A 27553-nucleotide genomic window follows, 5' to 3' on the forward strand; every position below is an offset into this window, starting at 1 on the left:
GCTCTCTTAATATATCTTGGTACTTTGTACTGCCATCTAAACATTGCAGTGATTGACCAAATATGTTATAATTAAACAAATGTAAGAAATGTAAGAATTTTTAATAATTGACAGCCATGCTACACTCGTACAGACGAGGCTGATGGCAATGTCATTAGTTTCACATTTATTATGTCCAAAACCAAGTATGGGAAATGTATTTATTTTTATTCCAAATATTTCCAAATGTAATGGTAATCCATGTGATTGATGTTTAGAAATCTCCAAAAAAAAATGTCAACCTGCTGATGGCGCTATGGGAAAAAGTTGTGGATTCATCCTCTAAAGACCAGGAATGCTTGTTTTGCCGCAGTCTATCCTGTGAATGTTTAGGTATTACATAGAATAAGTGAGAACTTTTAAAAAGAAAAAAAAAGAAAAGAAGGGGCGGTCATCATCTTCATAGAATTCATCCTCTGGGCACCATGAATGCCTTCACCAAATGTCATGGTAATCCATGTAATAGTTGTTAAGATACTGAGTGAGAAAAACGTCTTTCTGGTTGTGGAACTAGATGAAACTGTAACCTGAATTATTCATCCTCTGGGGACCATGAATTACTGTACAGAATTTCAATCCATCAAACAGTAACTGAAAAACTTCAGTCACAAAAAAGGAGGAAATGGGATGCTGGTGAACACTGTGACACCTGTGCAAGACTCCCGTCAGGTTCAAAAAACAAAAAAAAAACCCCCAACAAAAACAGTGTTAGTTACTGGCTTGTCACTGCTTTTCCAGTTGCTTTTTAGCCATTAACCCTTAGGGACTGTTTGACACATTATGTGCACTTTTCATTCTTCATTTTTTTGATCATTTTTGCTGTGTTAATGCATATGGCATACATTTCTGGGTGTCATTCTGGGCTTTTGCATGGGAATTCATCACTTTTCCACATGATGACACTTTTTTTTGCTATATTTATCATATGGAGAAAATACATGCTATTTCAGCTAGGTGCACTGTATATAAATATTTGACATTTAGGATTCGGTAACTCATGAAAGTGTAAAATAACTTTATTGTATAATATTTTTTAATGCTTGATTTTAAAAAGTGCATTTTGTGCACAGAGCGATATAAGTGTATATTAAATGTGAATGTTTTTCAGCAGCCCTCACTGTTCTTCTAGTGAGGATAATGCCATGAAACATGATTTCCTTCCAAATTAGCTCCACAAAAAGCATATCCCCCCCTTACCCCCAGACATGGCTACATTTGCAGCCAGGATTAAGCCAAACATAGCCCTTTCCAAACTATAACCAAGTGGGATTCATCCCTAAATCTAAGTGTTGTTGAAACAAAAAGAAATGTTAAGTTTCTACGTTTTTTGATACATAATAATTTACAAATGTAGGCATGGTTCACAGAAACCTACAAAGCCAACTTTTTTCCCCTGGTGATTAGTTTGGACGTTAGTTATGTTAGTTACGTTCTGACTGGGAAATTCTAGGAGGAGAAGGATTAATGATTCTACAAATAAGTGACTTTTTCTTAATAACCAACCAAACACCTACTGCATAATCACCATCTAAAACACTTGCACAAGTGTGTGATGTAAGCGCAGATTTAGTCGGCCATGTGAAACTCACAGCTCAGCCAGGCAATCAGGCAGCTCAGACATTTGGCACCCAGGCTGGGGCTCCGCACCCTTGGCTGACAGGAGCAAACTACATTCCTCAACCACACCAGTCAATCTGTACTGTTTGCCATTATTATTCATCAATTATTATAATATGACCATATGATATAGGACATCTTATTATCTTATTACAATAAATCTATATTGAACACATAGGAGAAAGAATATGATGGTGCAACAATAACTGGAGATAAAAAAAATAAAATTCTACATGAGTTCTAGGTGTGGAAATATAGTTACAAATGTGGTAATAAAATACTTTTTTATAAAAACAACATTTCAGTTAATTAAATACTGTAGATACTGCTTCATCCATTAACCATTTAACACCAGCATCAATGTTAGTTTTCTTGTGCTGCATTCAGACGCCTTTCACAAGCATTTAACCTCTGAAACCAGAGAACAGAATTGTTTGTCATCCTGTATTTTTAGCTATTTACATTTCTATTATTGTTTGCTGTTTCGTATGGTTTTATTAAAACTTCACCTGTTATTTGTTTGCTTGTTGGTTGTTTTTAATGTCTTCATGCTTGGCATCATTGAAAATGAGGGTCTCTCACAACTGACTTCCCATAATAAATGTTTAAATGTTTGAAGGAATGAATAACGTTCAAAATATACAATATTTTTCAAAAGGTAATTCTCTTGGAACATTTATTAATTTCTAATTTCTTGTTGACCTTTTTTTTTTTCGTTCTTTTTCCCCCCAGGTTATTCTCTTGTAACCTTTTGTAACTTATTTTTTTTTAATATCTTGCTTATTTGTGGGGCTTTTGCTGCTTAGTAAATTGTTGCCTTCTTTTACATTTCATAGGGTTAATGAGTCTGCCTTCACCAGGCTTTAGCAACGTGCCTATCACTAGTGTGTATTTGTGTATGTGTGTGTGTGTGTGTGTGTGTGTGTGTGTGTGTGGCCGCTGACAGAGCATGTGCAGAGCAGGGGGAGATTAGCGCGCAGTCTGACTCTGGTCGGCTTGGTGCGCGTCCTCAGTCCTGCGTCTGTTTGCTGGAATATTCCAGGAAATGTTTTAATTTAGACATGGAGGGATTTAAGCATTTTTCGGGAAACTCAAGTTATTCACCCCCAATAGAGTCACTGGACATCTGAGCGAGAGGAGATGAATCGCTGGGGTTTTTTTTAATTTTTTTTTTTTAATTTGACTTCGGAGACTTTTTACGCATGTGTTTGATCGCCTCATCAGCTGTGAGCATGGCCACGTAGCTCAGCAGTTTGTCTGGGAACGAGTTACTTTATTTAGACGCTTTATTTAACTCCAAGTAATGACATGGAAGCTGAATAATGGAGCTGGTGTCATGATATTTTATACTGAACTCGTGATTTTCTGGTCATATCTCAAGTGGCCTTATAACAGATAACCCAGAAAAACAAACAAACAAACAAATAAACAAAAACGTAATTAGACTGGAGAAGAATTTATTCGTTAAAGTCATCTAAAACGGAGATCATAACAGGAATCATCTGATAGTGGATCAAATGGCAGACGAATATGAACAGTCCGGTGCGTCAGAGTTTATTAAAGGTAAGTTACACAAGGATTTATGACATTATCTAATGAGTAACAGTCATAAATAAAGATGATGTTAAGTCTGATAAATGTGCCATAAACAATGAGACTTCCCTTGGAAATAATATGTGTAATGCATGATTTTAAATATAGAAAAAAAATACTGGCATAAGATACCTGTCTATGGTACAAATCTACACTGTAAAATCTGATAAGCTGATTGCCTTGAAAAATGTCAGTTTTAGTTAGTTATGTTAACCCTAATTGGTAAGTTTACTTAAAATGTAGTTATTTTTTACTTAATTTTGTGAAGTTGTTGCAACTTAAAATTGGTATTTAATTAAATCAATCTTTCTAAGTTTTACCAACTTCAATAAATCAAGTTTACTGTGCTATATATTTGTATTATGCTGGTTACAAACTAGTCAATCATATTTGTATTTTCTGAAACACGTTAATGAAACAGAACTCGCAGATCTCCAAACTTCATCTTTGCAAAATCATCTTTATCATGATCAAGTGAAGTCACACAAACCTGGTTTACTGAAGTTGCTAACACTTAAAAGAACAAGGTAATTTCACTTGTCATTTTTAAATTGCGACAACTTTACAAAGCTAAGTAATTTAAATTTACACTTAGATATATTATGTAAACATAAATCAAGATTTATAGTTATATTTACATTCCTTTTTTTCCCCCAGGCAATAGGTTTCCAAGATTGTTTTAAGTAAAATAACCTCATCAGATTTTACAGTGTATACCCTGTGGTGTACCTATAAGGTTGTGAGACACAGCTCACGGAGACAACCAAAGTACATAAAAACCCTTTTTTAATGGCCAAAAATTGCTCCACAATTACTCCAATCTGAAGAAATAGACATGGTAAGAATTTCTAGTCAGTGTGAGTTACTTTTTCTGAAGGTACCATTTGAGTTTTCAACCGAAGTCTGTCAACATAGATATTTGGTTGAATTTAGGTTGTGACCAATAGTTGATGTCAGGGCAACATCAAATGCCAATATCAATTTGAAATAGAATACTTTGACAATACATCATCAGATATCATTAATATTTTGTTGGTTTTATGTTGTGTTGTTCAGGAACCAAAACCCTGTGTCCTCCAAACAACTCATGCTAATGTTGTCTTGACATGTAATAACCAGTGGTGAAGTGAAGAGTATACTCAGACCACTTTTTGTTTTCTAGCTGTTCACAGTATCTGCACCGATCAGCTGAAAAGCCATTGGAATATATAAAAGAGTAAACCCACTTCTCTCCTTGGTAACCTACCTATCTACTGTAGTACACCCACCTCATCAACTACTACTACAACAACACTACGTGTGGCTGCTCCCACGTATAAGGGGGTTGTCTTTCCATTATGGCTCCATAACATGTAACTATGTGCCCCTGATGGCTAGTGCGCTGGCTACAATAGAAATAAAGCTGCTAATATTTTGATCATCCATCATCATTCAGACCACGGTACATCTTGATAACCTGTTAACTATTGCAACCCTGGTGCTCAGTGAACAGCATGGACTGCTTGGTAAAAATGGGAGTTGAAGTTCTGCTCTGTGTCCCTGAGATGAAACCAAAACTGTCTGTGTTCCACCTGAACTCTCAACACCTATCAATAATGCAGTGTCTACTTGTCCTGTGTGTGTGTGTGTGTGTGTGTGTGTGTGTGTGTGTGTGTGTGTGTGTGTGTGTGTGTGTGTGTGTTTGTGTGTGTGTGTGTGGTTCTCCACAGACCGGCTGTACTTTGCCACTCTACGTGTCAAACCAAAGAATACAGTCAACACGCACTACTTCAGCATCGACGAGGAGCTCATATATGAGAGGTAAGCCTCTGTGATGAGCGGCAGGATCAAATCAACATCCCTCAGTCAGTTACAGAGATGATGTCACCACAAAATCCTCGACTCCACAGAATGCAAGGCAGAGTGACAGAAAATACAGTCATGACATTTAGCAGGTGCTCTTACCCAGGCCCAGTAACACAGCAGCACACCAAAACAAGAATTTATAATAATTTAATACATTATTTAGAGATATCATCCAAGCAACCTGGAATATTCTGTGTGATCTGTAGTCACTGTGCTATGAAAAGAAAATATTAAAAAGAAATATTAGGCAGGTTTCCATTAAAGATTTGCACGAAACTTGAGCGATATTTTTGAAATGTCGAAAAACTTTCCAAATGAGTGATGTCACTTCTCTGGTGATAACATCCCAGTAACCATGGTGATGGATGTTCAAAACATTAGCAGCTTTATTTCTATTGCAGCCACCACACTAGCGGTTGTTATTTCCAATCCAAGTTCACGTAGGTGTGTTATGGAGCCATAATGGAAAGGCGAGTCCCTTATATGTGGGAGCGGCCACATATGAGGGATTTCTGGGAGCTGATAGTCACGATTTCAGAGAGGAATTTTGGATTCAAAACTTCTGGATGATCTTGAGTCAACTTCATCAACTTTTGAAGAGTTATGTGATGCAATAACAGCTCTTGTAGCTCCTGCTGCATCATGAGGGAGCCAGTTCCTACTGACAAGCATATAGCCATAGCATCACGTGACCTAGAAAAGCAAAAAAAGTGTTTTCATTGCAGTTTTGTGGAATATGGATTTTTGGAATCACCTGAAATGCCACCTCATGCATACATTTCTTTGCGATAAATGGGAATTTTTTGTCTTCCAATAATTGACCTGTTTCCATTAGGCGTATTTTATATTCACAACTGTTTGTGCATTTTTAGGGTCAATGGAAATCTGCCTATTCAGTTCAATTCAATTCAATTTATTGTCATTGTTATAGGACAAACGTGATAACTTTAGAGCAATCTCAGGTGTGTCATAGATTGTTCAAAAACAAAGCAATAGACACGAAAACAACATAAACAAACAACATCAATAACAAAACATCAACACTATTTGTAAAGTGGCAGAAGTTCAATCGATGAGATAGAAAGGGGGGATTATATTGAAGACTATTGTCATTACTGTCAGTACTTTATCTAAAATAGCTCAACATAATCATGTACGCTCAGTTACGAGAAACACATAATCCTAACTTTAATTCCACATGTCTAGAAGTACACGTTTTTGCTGTGTTTTCAAATATTCAAAGCAAAACCTGAGCAAATAAAATCAAAACCATCTGCATAGTTAAACAGACATTATGCGTCTTTTTATAATTTGAGTGAATTGAGCTTTAATTGTTAGTGGTTGTAAATTAGAAACACAGCTGTCACCACAGTTCTTTCTTCAGCAGGCATGGCTACATGTACCTGATGATCACGCACATCAAGGTCATGGTTTGTTGCACACAGAGCCTGGAGCCTCGCTTTCTGGCTTTAAAGGCTACTAACAGGGTGTTTTACTTATTTTCTATTACCACTTTGGGCTAGTCAAACCATGCCGTGCCAATTAGTCTTAACATTAGCGCTTTTGTTGCTTCACAATAACGGCTTTTACATAACAAAATAGCAGCGAAATTTTCATTCTTCATTTTTGGATCATTTTGGCTGTGTTGGTATAACTGTGTATTTTTGTTTAATCGTGGAATTTCCAGCTCAGCTCCAACAAAAAGTCTAAAATACACTGTGGAAACAAAACTGCTATATTCAAACTGTGAAGTGGAAAGAAATGTGCCATTGAAACCCATTCAAGCTGCAATTTTTGATCCCACAGCCATCAAAGCATAAAAACATGCATTGTATCATTTTGGGCTTTTGCCTAGGAATTTGTTACATGCATTTCCACTAGATGCACTGTCACAAGCAATGCTGTTGCAAATCACTGACCCCCCAAAAACAACTAACAACATAGTGGCATCATGACAAAAACCTGTCATTTAAAAGATTAAAGCAGGCTGTTGTAATAGTCTTAACTGACGATGATGATCCTAACTCCTGGATGATGATTCACGCTGTCGGTGGAATTACTTTCATAGTTGTGATAATTTAAAGACCATTTGCAATTAATCTGTCTGACAATGTATCCAATAAAAAACTGTTAGAATTTCCTTGCTTGCATAAAGTAACGTCCCCTTATATGGCACAGTAATAATAAATGTATAAATGTGCTTATTGATGAGGAAATACTCTTATGTGAATACGCTTATGTGAATTCCAGCGTGTGGCTGCAGCCCATTCATTCCCGTACATGTTGCAGTGTTTATGATCCCATTGTAAGATATAGGTCAAGATGAGATCAGTGGCTGTGCCCTGGTGGTGAAAGGGGATTTAGGACAAACACTGGATGTGACGCCATGCAGACTAGATGCTTAATCATTCCAACCTACCAGTTTTAAATCCAATGAGCACAACAGACAGCGTCTGACAGGGCACTTTAGTCATTAGCATCAACAAAAACACAAGCATATGCTGTGTTTGTGCACCTTAAAGTCTGTTAGGCTTGAGAGTTACTAGTTACGTGTGCTAGAGTGGTGAGATTTCAGTTAAACATTGAGAGGGAGAACCAAAAATCCAGTATGGAATATACCTCTAACGAGTCTTACAAGTCTGTAATAGGGGTCGACCGGTATTGTTTTTCAGGGCTGATACCAATTATTAGTAGTTGATGAGACTAACAATTACATATATTTGGAACTGATGTCCATTTACAATAAAGATGAAAATCTTTCAGTCAATATTTAGAATTTGGAATATAACAAACTCCAACACAAAACTTTGTTTAAATGCCTTTAACAAATGTTAAAAAAAAACTGAGCAGCAACTTTTTTTTAAATAAAAAAATAATAAAGTCAGGTGAAAATTTAAATTAAAAAAAAAATCAATGAATGAGTGAAAATTGCTCCTTGAGGTTTTAAAAAGCTAAAGTTCCTTTGCTGCTGACACTTTTTAATTAATGTATTTTTATCTGCCATAATTAAAATAAAATGCAGGTAATCAGCAAAATGCCACATATCAGCCCCAGTAATCGCCCAGGCCGATAATCTGTTGACCCCTAGCCTATACTTCTAGAGAACTTAGAAAAGCACATATTTCAGTGTGCACAGCTTTCATAGACATCGTAAATAAAGGTTTGATTTTCATCCTCAGGGTGGATCTGAGGTCGGATCTATACAGTATGTAACACTTTCGTGTGTTTCCCTGGTTGCAGTTTTTATGTCGATTTTGGGCCCCTTAACCTGGCCATGCTGTACAGATACTGCTGCAAAGTCAATAAGAAGCTCAAGGTAAGGATCACATGCCTGCAGTGGAGATTTAAGGTGAAAGAGACATTGTTGTCTTGTTGTCACTGACTGTTTTTGTCTCTTCAGTCTTTCACCATGTCTCGAAAGAAACTGGTCCACTACACCAGTCACGACCAGAAGAAGAGAGCAAATGCAGCTCTTCTCATCGGTGCCTATGCTGTAAATATCTTAGTCCATTTATCCATCTTTTCATCTTTCAACTATAGCTGTTTGTCCTTCTGTCAGTTATTAATAACACAGTATAACCTTTTACCTACAGGTTATCTATTTGAAAAGAAACCCAGAAGAAGCCTACAGGACTCTGATCTCAGGAAACAACACAGGCTATCTGCCTTTCAGGTAGGCCTACACACACACACACACACACACACACACACACACACACACACACACACACAGACATGGATATGACAATGATATTTTAGTTATTTCAGAGAGACTGAGTGGAATGTCCTGGTGAATTGAAATATTAACTCTCATTGCAACTTTGCTTAAAATGTGTGTCTTTCCGTCCGTGTATCCCAATCTCGCAAAAACAACATCTCTGAAACGCCTTCCTTGAGGGAATTTCTTCAAATTTGGCACAAACAACCACTTGGACTCAAAAATGAATTGATTAGATTTTGGTATGCAAAACGTGAAGGTCACTGTGACCTCATCTTTCTCATTCTTGTGAATGGGACATCCCAAAAACACCCTGACAAAGTTTCTTCAAATTTGGCACAAACATTAATTTGGGCTAATCAATGAACTGATTACACCTCTGTGGTCAAATGTCAAGGTAAATGTCACCTCACAGTCATCTCATTTTCATAAAAGCAAAGGTGGTCAAAGGTCTTGAGGAAATGTCCATTTTGACTCAACAATCAACTGATTAGATTTTGATAATCAAAGGTCACCGTGAACCCACGAAATATGGCTTTTTTGCCATAACTCAAAAATATAGACACTAATTATAACAAAATTTCACACAAATGTTGAATAGGATTAAATGATGAAGTGATGACATTTTATATCCAAAAGGTCAAAAGTCAGCTTCGACGTGACATCACAATGTTCTGCAATAAAAAAGAAAAAAAAAGTTTTTGGTCATTGCTCAGCATCAGAAATCAGTAACACATTTGGTCAGATACTAAATTGGTAACACTTAATTCAGGTTCACTCCTTAAAATTGGGCTGATTGTATAGATTTTCTGTGCTGCCGGGAGGGAAGATAGAAACTGTAAACGCAGCTGGTTTGCAGAGGCATTCAACTCCAGGATGGTAATTCTAGTTTTCATTGCGTTGTAATACAAATGCAAATATTTCTTGTTGCACATCTATCTGCTAGTGTCATGTTTTGACGATATCATCATATAAAAAAGCAACCTCTACTACTACTACTTAACTGACCTTAGCATATTTTTGTGCTTGTGTGTGTGTTTGTGTGTCTCAAGCTGGTAATTTAATCAAATGTTTTTGGGAGCATAGTCTGCTGTGTGGACTCTCCAGCACCACATTTTTTATCATCTGGATGTGGGTGCTTTTGCAAACCTTTTGTGTGTGTGTGTCCCGCAGAGATGCAGCAGTGGGAGAGTGTTCCTTCAACCTTACTGTCCTCGACTGCTTACAAGGAATACGCAAGGTAAACAACAACAGCAGGTCACAAGGAGGGAAATTATATCACAGCATCAGTCTTTATATAGCAATTTTTTAAAAACTCTGCAGACTCCACTTTCCTGTCTCTTTCTCTCTCTCCCCCAGGCTTTGCAGCACGGTGTCTTTGACTTTGAAAACTTTGATGTAGAGGAATATGAACATTATGAGGTGAATGCACACAGATACCAATCACTCTCATCTCACACACATTACAGATAAAAGACGGGAGTAAGGATAATTAGAAAATAAACTTGCAGGGCAAACGAACATCCAAGCATGTAACAACCATAAATGCCAAAAATTGTGGAAGTGCCATAACATTGGCTGCAGGGGTGAGGAACATATAATCCTGCGTTCATGTGATGTTGAAAGGTTTCCAAGTTGGGAGGTTGTTCATCTGACTTTGTTGTGTACATGTGCTTTGAGGTGGTAAAGTGGGAACAACATGGAAAGAGGATTGACTGCATTTTAATGCTAAGAGCGTTTAAACAAGAGGTTAATAGCTGTTTCCAGTTTATTTATATTTTTTATAAATTATATCATGTTTTATATATTTTTTATATTATATATTACATTTTTATATTTTTTATATTTCATCTAGGTTACTCCACATGGACAGCAGTTACCATTAATACCATATTATAGTTTACATGTGATGAAAATGTTATGTTTAATGAATGCATTAATAGAAAAAGTTTCTTGCCGTTGACCAAACATTGACTGCCATATTTATGCATTTATGATGTTAAGTTAGCAACTCCTGTTATAAAATGACAGAGTTATCTATCTTAGTGTTCTCGCCTGACATGCTTCATAGTTCACAACACAGCAACTTCGGTATCACTGAAATTTCTCTGATTTCCCACTCATAACCTTGTAAATACGGTGAGGAGCACGTTAGGGCAGTAGACTCAAAATAACTTATTTTACACTAAGAGCTACAAGATTGGATATGCTGGATTTGCTTTACTGAACACAAAAAGCAAGAAAGCACAGTTCTTTTAGAAGAGACAGAGGAGTTTCTGGCACCGCAGTATGAACAAGTGAAAGGACCATCCAGTGCACTCATCTTCTTCATCAAAGGCAAACATTTGTTATGTTTCACATGGATGGAAGAGCTCAGTCACACACTGCATCCCCCTCTTATGTGTGTTTTCAGCGAGTAGAAAACGGGGACATGAACTGGATCATTCCAGGGAAAATTCTGGCATTCAGCAGTCCTCACCCTCGCAGTAAGATAGAGAACGGTAAGTCAGATTTCATGTCAAAGCATTCTTCCAAACTGCTGGGTTTAACCTTCTGGGACTGGTTGATGCATTTTACATGCTTTTCATTCATCATTTTTTGATCATTTTGGCTGTGTTCATGCATATGGCATACACTTTGGCAAGATTGTTTATTTTTGTTTAATCTTGATATTTCCAAATCAGCGCCTACAATAAGTCTAAAACACACCACGTAAACTAAATTGTTACATTCAGACTGTTAAGTGCAAAAAAATGCACCATTAACACCCATTCAAACTGACAAAGCTGATCCAACAGCCATCAAAGCATAAAAACATGCATTGTATCATTTCTGGCTGTCATTCTGGGCTTTTGCCTTGGAATTTGTCATTTTTTATTTTTAATCATATTTGTCAAATGGAGAAAATACATGCTATTTCCACTAGGTGCACCATCACAGATGCAGAACATAGACTTTGCATGTAGTATATTAAAAATTTGATAATAATTAATTTTTGGTTTCTTTTTTTAAGATCTTAAACCATAGCGACATTATGACAAAAACCTAGCATTTCAAGGGTTAAAATTCTGAAAATTAATAAATATTACAATTGGGACTGATTTTAAAATAAATAAATAAATAAATAAATAAATAAATAACCCCATTGAAAGTAGAAAATCATATTAATATATAATCATTTTTAAATTTGATTTTGACAAGTGCATTTAATGCACAGAGTGATATGAGTGTGTGTAATATAAAGGTTGGCCCAAAGGGTTAAAATGACCTTCCACAGATCCACCCTGGGTTTTGTGAGATCCTCAAAAAACTTGAGCGATTTTAATTCATTCGAGGTCAGCATGAAAATGTCAAGGGAAGGTTAATTAAAGGTTATATAGTCCATATTTCCACCACCGTTGAGTTACCTGCTGTTGTATCAGTCAGGTTCAGAGTATTTAAACAGACTGGTCTCATGTTATTATTTAAAACTACCAATACTCGGTCCTAAGACATCATATTGATTGTCGTCCCAGGTTATCCTCTACATGCTCCAGAGGCGTATTTTCCATACTTTCACCAAAATGACGTCACAGCCGTGGTCCGTTTAAACAGGAAGTTGTACGACAGCAGACGGTTTGAAGATGCAGGGATTGAGCACCATGACCTCTTCTTCCTGGATGGGACCACGCCCTCCGACCTCATCGTCAGGCGCTTCCTGCACGTGTGTGAAAGTACCGAAGGAGCTGTAGCTGTACACTGTAAAGGTATAAGTGGATGTGTGTGAACTGACTTTTTAAACGTTTTCATGCCGGTGACAGCTGTGGCCGGAGTTTTCATCTGTCTGTCCAATTCATGTGAACATGATATCTCAAGATCACTTTGAGGGAATTTCTTCAAATGTGGCACAGACGTTCCCCTGGACTCAACAGAGGACTTTTTAGATTTTAGATTAACAACACCATGAAGGGATTTCTTCAAATTCAGCAAATTCGTCCATTTGGACAAAACGATGTACTGCATAGATTTTGGTTGTCAAAAGTCAAGGGCACTGTGACCTTGCGTCTGTCTCATTCTTGTGAATGCAATAGCTCAAGAGGGCCTTGAGAGAAGAGCCTCAAATTTGGCACAAATGTTCACATAAATAAAAAGATGAAGTGATATGATTTTGGTGGTCAAAGGTCAATATCACTGTAACCTTGTGATTGTCTCATTCTTGTAAAGAAGGCAAAGGAATTTCCTCAAAGGATGAACTGATAATGTCCTGGTCATCGTAGGTCTCTATGACCTCCGAAAAACTGTTTTAGGCCATAACTCAAGAAGTCATATTCAATTCAATTCTGACAAAATTTTACACAAATGTCTGATGGTATAAAATGGTAAAGGGATGCTATTTTTATGTCCAAAAGGTTAAAAGTCAACTTCGTTGACGTCATAATGTTCTTTAAAAACATTTTTCTTTAAATTTCTTAGAATTTCTAGCATCTTTGCCACCACATCTATATTTTAGTAGTAGTCTATTGTCAAAGACATTGCATCTGACAGATAATCATACAATGTGTAGAGAGTAGTGTGTTGTTAAACTTTGTCTTCATTTCTTTTAAACTGGTATCTCCTAACCTTCTTTTTTTAAACATTTGATCCAATCACAGCGGGCCTGGGTCGTACAGGCACTCTGATTGGCTGCTACCTGATGAAGCACTTCCGGTTCACTGCAGCTGAGGCCATTGCATGGATCCGAATTTGCCGGCCTGGATCCATCATCGGTCCCCAGCAGAACTTCTTAGAGGAGTGAGTTTCAGTCTCGTACACGCACATGGATGAGACATGGAGTGATGTGTTCTGGTATTTACAAAAAAATCTATCCTAAATGTGACTAAAACTAAAACGGTCTGTTGAAATCTAAAGAAGTTATACTTTCCATCGCTGAACATTTAGACAAAGCGCCGCTCTGTTTGTCTGTCAGATGATCAGCTGTTTGATCCAAGATCAAATGAGCGATCACATACGTTTCTCTGTGTGAAAAGATGTTCATGCGGCGAACATGTGAAAAGCTTCAATCAGTGTTATACGGGTCAATGTTTAAGTTTGCTGCCCTGCAGTCAAAAATAGGGATCAAAAGCAGGAATGGGACATCTGAGCACCTTACCAAATATCTGAGAAAGACAGCATTTAGCAAAGACTGCATATTGAGGACAGGAGCATTAATCTCAGCACCCACCGACACACACAATCAATGACTATTATCAGAGGAGCAAGTCAGTCATTGTCACTGTAATTCTGTATGCATTTTGTCAACAAATCCCATTGTCACAATGGTGAATATGGGCAACACTGGAAGGAGGACTCAAATGCAGACAGTGGAGGCGGACAGGAATAGCCTGACATCGACAGAGCAAACCGTTAATGCATGTTAGTCTAAACTGTCCCCATTGCAATAGTGTTCAAGCCAAAAAATGTTGTCATCGCATATTTTGCCTACAGTGCAAAGGCTCTGTAAGTTGTAAGTCATTGTCTGAGAAAGGCCCCATATTAGATAAATGGTTGTCATTGGTCAAACCAGTGCCAGGTCAGGTGGAAATGCAATGTGAGGGGTACCAGAACACATTTTATAAAACAAATAAAACAGGAGCTAGCAGATTTGTTTGATTCCCAGGCTAAGACAGGGAAAGCTCAAGGATGCAAAACCTTAGAGGATCACAAGTCAAAGATTCTAAAGTCAAAGGAGCAGAAAAGAACAGGTAACATGTAACACACAGAGCAGCTAGGAAAGAACTGGGAAGAGAACAAAAGAAGTGGAATGGTATATGTAGTGAGTGATGAGGGAAGTGAGGACAGGTGTGTAGGAGGGAGGGGATGTCAAGTGACCAGAACCAGAACTATAAGGACATCTGGTGGACAGTTTGAGGATGGCAGGTCTGGGGAGTCAGAGCAGAGTACATGACCTGCAGGAGGTGAGCAGGGGCTGGAGACAGAGCCCAGTGTGCTGCTAAAATGATGAAAAAGGTTCTGCGATTCAGTTTTGTCTTGCATCTTGTCTTGTGTGTAGGAAGCAGCACAGTTTGTGGGTGCAGGGTGACGTGCATCGCTCCAAACAGAAAATCCTGCAGCAGAGACTGAGCCGCCGGCAGCAGCTGCAGCAGCAGCGCCAGCAGCAGCTTCACGGCGCTGACTCTGATGGAGGGAAACATGAAGCTGTGTCCCACCTGCTCTCCAGCATGGACGACCTGTCAATCAACACCACTCTCTGCAAATCATACAGCTTGGACGAGGTGAGGGGTGGAACTTTCTTTTTATTGTGACTGCATATGACATAAGTGATTGATGTATCCAACTTGATCCCAACATTGACTACATATTTTTTTCAGGTTTATTTTGAAAAATGTTTTGTTTTCATACTGATAATATGCATTTCTCTCTTTCTGTGTGTATGTATGTGTGTAGAATAACTTTCAGGAAGGCAATCTGACTCAGGGAGACAAACTCAGAGCACTGAAAGGAAAACGGCCACCTAGATCAGCCTCCTCCTCCTCAAGGTACGACTCCATTAGAACTGTTTTTGGGTAACATTAGGATTATGGCTGGGTTTTAGTTGAAGTGTAATGTGGTCATAATAATCTAGCAAGGTTGTCATTTTGAGAGAGCTAAACAAGGTAAACTGTTAGCTTAGCACAATGACTGAAAAAAGGAAAATGCGTTATCTTGGGGTTTTTTGTACAGATTAAAGAAATGAGATATAAGGTGTCTTTCAATGAGCTTTAGAGGTGGGGATTTCTTCAAATTTAGCACAAACATCTGCTTGGACTCAGTGATGTTATAATTAGATTTTGGTGGTCATGGGTCAAGGTCCCCGTGACCTCATCTGTCTCATTCTTGTGAACATTATATCTCAAGGCCACCATAAGGGATTTTTTTTTTCAAATTTGGCACAAATGTCCACTTGGACTCAATGATGTTATAATTAGATTTTGGTGTTCATAGGTCAAAGGTTAGGGTCAGCGTAACCTCATCTGTCTTATTTTCATGATTATGATATGTCAAGAACACGTTAAGGGAATTTCTTCAAATTTGGCACAAACGACACAATCAATGAACTGATTAGATTTTGGTGGTCATAGGTCAAAGTTCAAGTCTACAGTGACTTCCTCTGCCTCATTCTGATGAACATGATTTCTGAGGAATACCTTGAGGGAATTTCCTTAAATTTGGCACCAACGTCCACTTTGACTCAGAAATGACCTTATTCGATTTTGGTGGTCATATGTCAAATGTCAAGGTCACAGTGATCTCATCTGTCTCATTCTCATGAATTCGATATCTTAAGAACACCTTGAGGGTTTTTCTTCAAATTTGACACAATTGTCCATTTGTAATCAAGAATGAACTGATTAGAATTTAGTAATCAAAGTTCAAAGGTCACTGTTACCTCACAAACCACATTTTTTGGCTTTAACTCAAGAATTCATACACTAATTATGACAATTCATACACTAATTATGACAAACTTTCACACTTTATGACAAATGTCTAATAAGATAAAATGATGAAGTTGATTGTTGTCTGTGTTTCTTAATTAGGTTAAACCTGTCCAAGGCTTCTCACTGCTCCATTCTCCCACCTCCCAAGTCCTCTAAAGTCCCCCTCTCTTTCTCCTCCTCTTCGTCCTCTTCTAAGAAGCTGGTGCGAACCTCGTCCTCCTCCACCACACAGCTCAAGAGGTAAGTATCCACACTCTTATTCTGTATAAATTGCATTTGTGGAATGTAGTGGATCAAAATTACACAGCATTAACAGGTGGACGAACTGAAATAGATAACTGTGTGACTCTTGGAAACCACATTAAGGAGACAACCTCAGTGGCATTAGCCGATAAGAGAAAATAAAACAAGTTCTTCTCTTTCGCTCTCTTCCTCTGTCCACAGTCCCTTCAGCCTCAGTCTGTTCAGCACCAGGCCTTCTGTCATTCACTGACTTCACACTTTGGACGTTTCCGTTGTGCTCACAAGTCAAGTCAACCGAAGATGAAGTCAGAACCTGGCGTACTAACATGCTCCTGTTGTCTTGGCCTTAAACATTTTATTAACCTCGACAAATATTGTAGTTATTTGTCTAACAAAGTAACTGCAGGGATTCACAGAATCAAGAGTTTTGTAGAGTCAACTAAAAGTCAAAGAACACTTAAATTTCTCCACCACTGGCACCTAAACTCATCTCCATGTCTCCAGCAGATCATATGTAAATGACAAAATAAAATGCACTAAACTGCATGAAAGTAACGACCCTCAAATAATAAATCCTCAATTTGCACAAATTGAAACTAAAAATATTGAATCTGGCTCATTGAAACACGTCAGTTTTGAAGAAAAAAACCCTCCCATTTATTACAAAAAAGTTTTTACGCTCATATGGTGGTATTTCAACTGCAATGTAAACACTTTTTGGGCTTTTCTAGGTCACTTGATGCTATGGCTATATGCCTGTCAGTAGGAACTGGCTCCCTCATGATGCAGCAGGAGCTACAAGAGCTGTTATTGCAGCACGTAACTCTTCAAAAGTTGATCATCTGGAAGTTTTGAATCCACAATTCCTCTGTGAAATCGTGGCCTATCAGCTCCCAGAAATCCCTCATACGTGGCCGTTCCCATGTGTAAGGAGCTTGTCTTTCCGTTATTGCTCCATAACACACCTGCGTGCCCTTGGATTGGAAACGCAGTCATCTCACAATTGTGTTTTATCAACATTCTGAAACTATAGCTTAAGTTTCGCGCAAATCTGTGATGGTAATCTGCCTTATCAAGTCACATACTGGCTCCGGTGACAAATGGACCAGGCTACTTTAAATCAGTTGTTTTCAAAAACAAACCACCTTTCCAGTTGGAGTAACTCTTTGAGTTTACACACCTCTCTGGAGCATCACAGTGGAGACAATGATAAGAAGATTTATGGGGATCAAATCAAACATCAAGTATTTTTGGTTAAAAGTGGTGCTTTTTTTTAACTCATGCTGAGCTGTGACTGGAGGTCTGTCTTACGTACATATCTGTGGCATGTGTACCGCAATCCTGAATTTAAGGCATTTCTTTGTGAGTCTGGAGACGCCTGTGAGGACTTAAAAACAACATGTACAGATCAGAAGAAGGTTGAAAGATCTTGGTATTTCTCCTTTTAATGTAACGTCATGTTGAAACTATTTGGGAGTCATGTCAGTGGATGAGTGGAAACAAAGCCATGAGACTCAACTGCATCTGCACTTTATTACTACAGCTTTACAAGCAAACTGGCTTGCTTTCTGTCAAAAAAAACAGGGGAAGAGATGAGCAATTTATCAATAGATGGCTCCAAATTTTGCAAGAAATTATAAAGAAGTCACAAGAAAATTATCTGAAAATAAACCAAACCGCATTTGCAAGAAATTAGTTAAAAGTGACACTAAAATTAAAATAAGAGACAAAAAATTATATATAAAAGAAGCTTTCTGGACATTTTTCACAGTTTTTTGGACAATATCAAACAGTCACCCTAAGCTAAATTTCGGATAATTTTTGGTCACCTTTATTTATTTATTGACAAGGTGCTCATTATGTTTTTTTCCCATTTAAAAAAAAAAAAAAAAAGAAATCCAAGTAATTTTTCAGGTTTCAGGAGGTCAAATGCTTGTGAAAGGCGCCTGAACAAAGCACAAGAAAACTGATGTTGATCCAGGTGTTAAAGGGTTAAGATACTAAATGCTTTTGACAATAAAAAAAAATCTGATTGGAGTTATTAGTATATGCTTGAAGGCATAGGATCAGGGGATAACTAAGGTTCAAAATACATTAATAAGCACTTTTTGTTAGCTGCCACCAAACATTTTGGCAACTCAAAAGAGCATTTGTGCAAGACATTCATAAGGCGACAATTTTCTGTTTGTTTGTGTAGCTGTTAAAACATTTTTCTCGTTTTTGAGTAAATGTATATGTTGAGAATTTTTGTTTGTTTGTTGTGACATGCTCACCTGCTACGCAAATGCTGTTCACTTTTGAAAATGTGTTGTTACAGCTATGAAAGATATTAATCTGGTCACGGTTTATGTGTGTCCGTCACTGCTGGTGTTGATTTAGGAATATATTGTCTAATCATTTGATTTAAAACAAAGAAACATCTTAGTTTGAGATACAATTTATTAATAATAGCTGTGTTTAGTGTTGCTGCAGAGATTATTTTTAAAATTAAGAATAAAGGTTACTGATGATAAGAAAATGTTTTATCTTGATTATGCAAACTGGTGATACTTGTCTTCATAGTGGAGATACTGAATACTCATTTATGTAGAAAATGATGTCGGATGGGAATTCGGTAACAACATCCTCCAAGATTTTTTTTTGAAAAATGTCAATCTCTTCACCTCTGCACCCATTAACCCTTAGAAACTGGTTTGATTTCAAAAACATAGGGAGAAGGCAATGAGTAACTTCACAAGACATTGCCCAAAAATCATCTAGAAATTGGGAAAAAAGTTACAAGATAATTATCTGAAAATATGCAAAAAATAAAAAGTAAAAAACAAAAACAACCAAGAAGTTGATCCGTAAAAGTGCTGAAAATGACTTGTATTCTTTTAAAAATGTATACATTTTTTCTGTGATATAATTTTCAATAAAAAATTATATCAAATATAGTAATATAGTTGTAAATAAATATAAATTTAGTTTTCTTGTCACCTTACCAATTTTTTGAAATTTGTGTTGGTCATTACCTTTTTTCCACATGTAGTTTTCCAAGAAATCAAAACAATTTCCTCCAGTGTCTGTAGTAGTAGTAGCTTGTTAAAGGCATCCGAACAAGAAAACTGATGTTGATCCAGGTTCCAAAGGGTTAATATAAACTAAGTGGCATTTCATCTTTAGTTTGAAGCTGCACGAATCAATATTTGTTATGTTACCAATGGATCAAATTACCATTTTAGTGCACTGTTTGTAATGCTGCTCCATATCTGACGGATGTGTGAGTAGACAACCATTTACCAAAAAAGTCACCATAAAAATGTCAAAATTTCAGTGTTCAGTGTCAAAATAAATTACAAAAATGTATATATATTTTTTAAATAATTATTTCCAAAACTAAAATGATAAAAACAGATAATACCTCAATTTTCTGATTTCCCATTTTGTGCTCAAATAAAATTTTTACGAGGTGGTCCATGTTACGCTACCATATCAAAAATTAAAACTAGAAAATTGGAACACTGAATTCAAAATTTGAAAATTGGATTTTTCATTTTTTGTCAAATTAATGAGCAGTAGATTCTCTAAGATTTTTACTCAAGAAATATTCTACCAGGTGACTTAACCTTCTACTAAAGTGATTTTCTGGTGGGATATCTGTGATTTTGCTCAAGTGTGACTTTCAGGTGCTTCATCCAGCACTTCGTGCGGACCTGCTCATGACACAGCTGCAGAGACCAACAAAAAGAAACCATCTCAAACCGATAATAGCTCATGATGATGTTACAATTTATTACCATGAAAGATCCTTAAAAATATTGACAAAAAAACCTGGAAATCTAATTATGAACACAAGTCCTCTATGGGGGTTTGAAGTTTTAATATAGTACTAATATAACTTTCAGCCTGTGCGCAGTCAGTGGTTCAGCTCTTATCAGGTGTGTCCACGTCATCTGTGCTGAAGCTGAAGGGCTTATCGTAGCCCATCAGGTGGTTGTAGTCATGCGGCAGAGCAAACATGTCCGGGTTCACCAGCAGCCCCACTCTGTCGGCGTAGAACGTGGTGAACATCTTACTGACGGCAGGGATCCTGACCTGCCTCTGCTGGAACACAGTCTTTTTCTCCATGAGCAAGACATTGTAGGTGATGGCGGTGTAGGTGTCTGTGTGCGGGTTGTGGTACAGGCGGATCACGTAGCCCTTGGTGACGAAGTGGAGGAGCACAGGAGTGAGGAAGGTAAAGAATCCAATGAGTCCGCAGAAAGCCGCCTTCAAGATGACGCTCTGGACTCCTATCCCGGTCTTCAGGAGGATCTGGGGCATGATGGCAAGGCTAGCTGCACTGGTGCTGTAAGAGAAAAACTTCACTCCTGCAAGAGAGAAGATTCAGAGAACACGTTACAGAAATGACAGTTACTCTTTTCCATGCACTGCTTCTCATCAGGCATTTTCAGGGCCGTCACACCAAGAACGATAACTATAACGATAACTATCGCTATAATTATAACTATAACTATGACTATACAGTTTTAAAGATTGTTCCCACTCAAGTGGAGGGTGGAGTCCACACTACAGTTACAATGACAATGAAAGTGGCGAAGGATCACTCCTAGAGCAATTTCATGAATGATAGAAATACACTAACAGACAATCAGGATCTATATTGGATGTGACGTCTAATTAAGACAGATTCTAACTTTTAGTTTGGACCTCAAAAGTCTGTTTTTAAGTTGAAAAAGATGTTTAAAGCTGTGCACTATTTTACTGTTTGGTTTTCTTTTTGTTTTTATTCCTGTGAATTTCATCATGGATCACTGATTGGTCTCTCTGACTGTAGCAGATTGTGGCCAGTAGATGGAGCTGCTGACTGCTATCAGGAGATGAAGATGAAAGAAAAAGTCCAGAGTGTTGATTGAAAAACATCCCCTAATATGATGATTCATAGGCTACATAACACATCATGAATTTTGATCTAAATCCGCTGAATTTGAAGTGTTCAGTTTGGGCATCATTAGGACTTTTTTTTTTTTAACAAAATAAAGTCTCAGGAGTGCTTGCAATATCAGCTTCTTAACTGCAGCTTCTTTCTTTCATTTAGGATTTAGGAACAACCTTTAACATGGTAGAATCACTCAATCAATGACTATTAACGGCTATATGATCTATTATTGGGCTGCAGATGACACGAAAAAGTCATTTTTCCCTGAGACATGCAGCCTAACGCTCTCTGGCACTGATCAACACAATGTCAGCTAACTGATGCTGACTCAGACCAAAGAATGAATGAAACTTGTCTTCAGAAGATGACAGCTTTCGTAATAGAGCGTTTGATTTCATTTCTGTCATCTGTGAAGAATTTGGTGAACTCATATCCTTCTAGTTTTCTGTTTGTTTCTCCTCAGCCTCCTCGCAGCGTACAGCAGCAGCAGCTCATCAACATCCATTTGCATGGATTGTGTAGTGCGAGCTCTGCACCGCTGTTGACTGAACGTTACTGTTCATCTGTGTGGATGCTCACATCGTTATGGATATAGTTACTGTTAGAGTTATAGTGCTTGGTGTGGACGGCCCTTCAGCCAACTATTTTGTGTCATATATTTTTAGCTTTAACTATTTTCTTCCACATTAAACTGATGCATCACTCACAGTCAAATTCCCCTAAACCTTCAGTTTGATGCACAAACTGAAACGGAAAGACCTGCAATAGCAGAAATCTTCCTACTGACTTGTAACTTGAAAAAGGCCAACAAAGAAGATCAGGTGTTTTTCTATCAGATGTAACGTAATGAAGGTGTCTCACCTCTGACAGCTAAGCCCAGGCTGCCAGTGTAAATGAGGTTCCCATCCTCAGAGTGGGGCGCTGTGGAGAGACAGCGGGTGGACGGACAGAGGGACTGCACCTACTCACACAAACAGGACAATTACACAATAAAAGCAAGTTTTAACAGGCTTTAGCTACTCTGTTAGAAATTGTTAGATCTCTGTAAAAAGTCTGCTGTAATATCATGTTAAACACAGGGTATCAATCTATATCTGTCTATCTGTTTACCCCCCCAGCAGGGTAATGCACCATGCCACACAGTAAAAGCTGCTCAGTAATGACCCAAGAATGTGACAAAGAGCTTAAGGCAGCCTCCTGGCCTCCAAATTCCCCAGATCCCTGTGTGATCGAGCATCCCTGGAGTGTGCCCGTACCCAAGAGGTACCCCTGATCCATAGTGGGGCCTTGTCAGATCAGACTTGGCTCAGACCTGTTGAGGCATGGACACAGAACCTCTGAGGACTTCATCAGGGCGTTGGCAGTAGATCCTTGGGGTTTGCTTGGTTTGTAAGAGTTTTTGGGTGGGTTGAGTGCGTCAGGTGGCATCCACCCGAATGCCAGGACCCGAGGGTTCTCAGCACAACATTGCATTGTTAGGAGATGATCAAAGCAGTACACTTCATCTGTCAGTGATTTCAATGCTTTGGCTGACTGACACAGATATATATATATATATATATATATATATATATATATATATATATATATATATATATATATATATATATATATATATATATGTAGGTATATATACTGATGGGCATAGAGGAGCTGCTCACGCCTGATAAACAGTGATGTTTTTGTATATTTTTGATTCATTTTTTTTTAATACGAAGAACACATGGAGAGCAACATACAATCTTTAAATTGCGTTTAGTCCTGCTTGTTTTGTCTCTTTTTAAGTAAACTCAGATGCAGACCATTTTCATAACGTTAACTATAAACCAATGAACTCTTAGCAGGAGGCTTTGAAGTTGACAAACGGCACCTATCATTATTGTAATATGACATGCGTTTGTTACCATTATTGATGTGCATCTCTCTCTCTTTCTCTTTTCTTTTTTGTCATTATTGTAATTCAATTGTTTTCACGACATCTATTGCATGTCTGTGCCCCCCGTTTCAGGGGTTGTTTTTCGGGAGTTTTTCCCTCAGGTGATGTGAGGATCTAAGGACATATGGATGTTGTAAGCTGTAAAGCCCTCTGAGGCAAACCGTGTTTTGTGAAAACGGGCTTTACAAATAAAATTGACTTGACTTGTTATCCAGACTGAGCAGACAGTGACTTTAGCGGCTAATGCTAACTGAGCTAATGGTAGTGCTGTCTAAGTCACGTAAATGTGTCCAGTAAAGTGTTAGCTCGCTGTATCTGCAGAGACGCCTGTGTCAGCTGGAGGTAAGTGATACCTTGAGGCTGTTGTTGAGGAACGACCTTCTGCCTGCATGGAGCCGCTGTCCTCCTCTCACACAGGACACGTCAATAAACTGCGCCACATGTCGCGAGGCTGTCAGGTTACAGAAGGACTGAGAGACTCCGCAGGGCCGTAACCTGCGCAGGAGATTCACTGAAAACATTGTGACTTTGTTAGCGACCCTGACTGATTCATTCAAGTCCACACACGCTGGGAGCCATGGATGTGTTCAGAGAGCAGACTACTGCTTCCGCTATCTTCTTCTTCTTCTACGTTTAATGGCGGACAACAAACTGACATGAAAGCCGCGTGCTGCTCTCTGGTGTACCGGAGGACAACATCACGGCGCGCTCAGGACGCTCTGACTGTTTCCTCAATATACTCAAACGAAGCAGCTAAGTTCAGTTTCTATTATATTTCGACATTAAGCTATGCTTTTTATATACCTGTATGTGATAGGTGTTTATCAACGCCATAATGTGTTGAACTGTTATGCATTTTGGTATGCTTATTTATTTATTTTTTGTTGTGGAATATTGGGAAATTAGCCAATGACCCAAAGAGATCAGAGAACAGTCCCTTATATATAAGGGACTGTTCGTTATTTAAGGGGGAGGGGATGATACCAAATGTGGGAGACACTCCAAATCTTTTTTTTTTTTTTCACCCTTTGCAACCTGGAGCAATATCACCTTTATATTAGGCACTTTAGTCAAATAAATAAACATACATACAAACAAATAAACAAACATTCAACTAAATAAATAAATAAAGAACTATGAACCGAACTCTAGACTATGCAAAATCACAGCTGACTTCAATAATAATATCATCCTGCTGGATTTGTGCAATACACTGACTGCATAATATTTACAACAGCAACAACAACAACAACAACAACAACAACAACAACAACAACAACAAAATTAGCTGGAAATGAGGAAAAAAGCTTAAATAATTTACAATGATACTTCTGTAAAAAACAAATCAAATATATAATTATTATAATTATACATATAGTTTTAGGACATTTATCCCTAACTTTTTAAAATTAATCATTTTCCAAATCCAATAATTTCCTATTATTATTATTATATTATATTATTATATTTGCAGAGCCTTCCTTTCAATTTTTGCTTTTCGATTTTTAAAAAAAATTAAAATAAGAAAAAACAAGTAAACTAATTTGCTCATGGATCAAAAGTTTGAATACTTCATGAAGGTGTCAGAACGCAGCACAAGCAAAGTGTGGTCAATTCAGGTTTCAAAGGGTTAATCACACACTTCTGCATGTGCACTTAATCTTGTGCATGTAGTCTGAATTGATTCTCCATCAGGGTTTAAAGAGTAACCAATACTCAATCATACAGGAATATGTAATATATGTGAAAATATGTTTGTATGGAAACAAACAAAAAGACATGAAAAATAAAATGCTTTAAAAAACAAAATTATACATATGTATATCCTGTAACATTATTTTGAATGTATAACATTAATATACTTTTCTGAGCATATGTTTTTCTTCTTTTGTATTTTCAAATAATTTTCTCTCTGTCTTTCTCTAAACTTATTTTCTCAAGTTTCAGGTTTGGGTGGAAGACTGATGCTGATCCAGGTTTCAAAGGGTTTAGGCACACAAATCCACAATGTGCCGGCTGGACCTGGTTGCTTGTCTCTCCTTAACTCGGATGCAGGTGCAGCTTCACAAGTTTCAGCACAGATGGCAGCAGAGTCTACAGAATGTTTTTCTTAGAACGTGCAGTAAGTCATGAAAGCTCCCAACAGCCTGCAAACATTCAAAGCCATAAAAAATCAATTAATTAATGACCTCTTTCTCTGTTAACACTGTGCTACAATAGTTCAAGTACATATGTCACAAAGCAAAAGATGTCATTGTGGTCCTACTGTTAGAGTACCACCTTTCTCTGCAGAATGTGAATGTACACAGCAAATATCATTGACAGTGTGTTCTATTCATTTATATTATGTTGTTATTAATATGTTAGGATGTTGAATATTTTTCTGAAACAATATGTTAAAAAGCCTGCTCTTTACCAGAGTGTGTGACAGTTACAGTTGCCTTCCTTTATTGGGGATCCAATCAGCATGTCAGCTTTAATCATATGCTAAGACATCACCTCTACTGTTTTGTGACACATTGAAGAGATTTATGAGAAGCCATCAAGGCCAAATTTGAACACTTGCCAGTACATACAGCATGTAAGCACTTGCACATATATGCACATTCATGCACATACATACAGGTACATCAACAGTAATCACAAGCCTGTGAGAGAATGATGTTCTGTGGCTGCGTTGACAGCAACAGTTGCACTATTGTGTACCTGGAATGTCTGTCAGGAATGTCTTAATCACAACAGAGCCCCTATTGTGTGTCTTTTCCAGCACAAAGTGCACATCTTTGACTTGCCATCTAGAATGAGGTGTGACTGTGGCAGAGAAATCTCAGGTTGCAGGACTGAAGTTAAACAGAAGAAACATTGTCACTCTTCAAAGTGTGCAGATTTAGAGAACTGAAAGGTTGTGGGCTAGACTTAACTCTCTGAAACCTGGACCGGCATCACTTTTCTTGTACTGTGTTCTGACGCCTTCACAAGTATTTCAAGTTTTGTACTCTACGCAAATTCATTTGCTTTCTTTTGAAAACATGGGGGAAAAGGCAAAATGAAATGCACCACATTGATATTGGAAATTTTACTTTTTATATTAATTATATATTAAAAATGATTGTCCAAAATATTATTGTTATTATTATTATTATTATTATTATTATTATTATTATTATTATTAATGCACTAATTTCAGGTACCTTTCTTGATTGTTTTTTTGTTGTTGTTGTTGTTGTTGTTTTTATTTTATTTTATTATTTTTCTTTTTTCTGTTTTTTTTTTATTTGTTTGTTCGTTTGTTTTTTCTAATTTCCACTTAGTTTTCTTGTACTTTTTACATTTTTTTCTTCATAATTTGGAAACATTTTGTCTTAAGTTTATTCTTGCCTTTCCCCATTTTTTTTTTTAGAGTTTTTACTCAATTAAGTCAGGTTTTAGAGGATTAACAGGGTCATGACATACTACTAAAGTCAATAAAGTGTTAAAGTGTCTTCTTCTTAATTAAGAAGAAGAAGAAGAAGAAGAAGAAGACGGAACAGGCTATCCTCTGTGAACTGCTGTTAATGTTAGAGTTACTTACCACATATTCAAAAATCAGTCCAAGAATTCAGAGACCTGCAAAAAAAAAAACACCTACCTAATCCAAAGAGTATGTCTGGATTTGATGTTTGGAGAATCTACCCAAAGAGTTTGCAGTCCTTTGCAGTTTGGCACAGAGATTATTAATCAAACAGGATTAACACAGCTGTAAAAATCGTATTTCAGTTTGATAAAAGCTCTGCTTGAACTACAGACTGATGAAACTCTAGTCAAAGTTAATTGAAGAAGAGGACTATACTTTTGCATGCTTAGGCCTGTAACGTATCTGTCATACAGTGTACCAGTGACTCCTCACAAGCATGCTCACTCATAATTTTGTTGTCATTGTTGGGCAATGTCACTTGGGACATCTGCTGTTCTGTCAGTAGATCACACATAACCAATAATACAGTGACACGCCTTCTCTGTTAGCCTATCATCTTACTTCTTCTTTTTGTTGGTATGAATCTCTTTCTGCCTGTACTTTTTTTTCACAGCAGTTGTGTACACTCTCCATGTCGCCTTTCCCGCCTTGTCTTTGCATCAACCTCATCAGCCATCCGTCTCACAGCCACATCAGCCACCACCCGCACTGTGAAAATAACAAATCAAAT

The 27553-nt window shown here is 37.5% G+C and overlaps 2 protein-coding genes across 2 annotated transcripts; one reads left to right on the plus strand and one right to left on the minus strand.

The window, feature by feature from the left end:
• The first annotated feature begins 2634 nt into the window (after positions 1–2634).
• LOC121951806 (dual specificity protein phosphatase CDC14AB-like) lies at positions 2635–19479 on the plus strand. The gene is made up of 14 exons (XM_042498286.2): positions 2635–3219; positions 4959–5049; positions 8335–8410; positions 8495–8587; positions 8688–8767; positions 9986–10052; positions 10172–10234; positions 11226–11313; positions 12328–12558; positions 13444–13582; positions 14841–15063; positions 15236–15327; positions 16369–16509; positions 16714–19479. The coding sequence occupies exons 1-14, from the start codon at positions 3174–3176 to the stop codon at positions 16760–16762; spliced, it is 1479 nt and encodes a 492-aa protein (XP_042354220.2). The 5' UTR covers positions 2635–3173; the 3' UTR covers positions 16763–19479.
• A 787-nt stretch (positions 19480–20266) lies between these two features.
• tmem70 (transmembrane protein 70) lies at positions 20267–24018 on the minus strand. The gene is made up of 3 exons (XM_042498125.2): positions 23723–24018; positions 22295–22394; positions 20267–20864 (listed from the first exon to the last, which is right to left on the minus strand). Exons 1-3 carry the CDS (start codon positions 23888–23890, stop codon positions 20419–20421), a joined length of 714 nt encoding a protein of 237 aa, XP_042354059.1. The 5' UTR covers positions 23891–24018; the 3' UTR covers positions 20267–20418.
• Positions 24019–27553: the final 3535 nt, after the last annotated feature.

Source organism: Plectropomus leopardus, chromosome 12 (assembly GCF_026936395.1).
Source record: "Plectropomus leopardus strain MGB_pleo_1.0 chromosome 12, ASM2693639v1, whole genome shotgun sequence".
Lineage (NCBI taxonomy): Eukaryota > Metazoa > Chordata > Actinopteri > Perciformes > Serranidae > Plectropomus > Plectropomus leopardus.

What these genes read in the sequence shown, in the direction of transcription:
- LOC121951806 (XM_042498286.2), top strand. Translation starts at nt 3,174, where the DNA reads ATGGCAGACGAATATGAACAGTCCGGTGCGTCAGAGTTTATTAAAG. An exon ending in TGCGTCAGAGTTTATTAAAG is followed by an intron (nt 3,220 to 4,958) that starts GTAAGTTACACA and finishes GGTTCTCCACAG; the next exon opens with ACCGGCTGTACTTTGCCACT. An exon ending in TGTAGCTGTACACTGTAAAG is followed by an intron (nt 12,559 to 13,443) that starts GTATAAGTGGAT and finishes ATCCAATCACAG; the next exon opens with CGGGCCTGGGTCGTACAGGC.
- tmem70 (XM_042498125.2), bottom strand. Translation starts at nt 23,890, where the DNA reads ATGTTTTCAGTGAATCTCCTGCGCAGGTTACGGCCCTGCGGAGTCTCT. An exon ending in TCCTCAACAACAGCCTCAAG is followed by an intron (nt 22,395 to 23,722) that starts GTATCACTTACC and finishes TTGTGTGAGTAG; the next exon opens with GTGCAGTCCCTCTGTCCGTC. An exon ending in CCTGGGCTTAGCTGTCAGAG is followed by an intron (nt 20,865 to 22,294) that starts GTGAGACACCTT and finishes TCTCTCTTGCAG; the next exon opens with GAGTGAAGTTTTTCTCTTAC.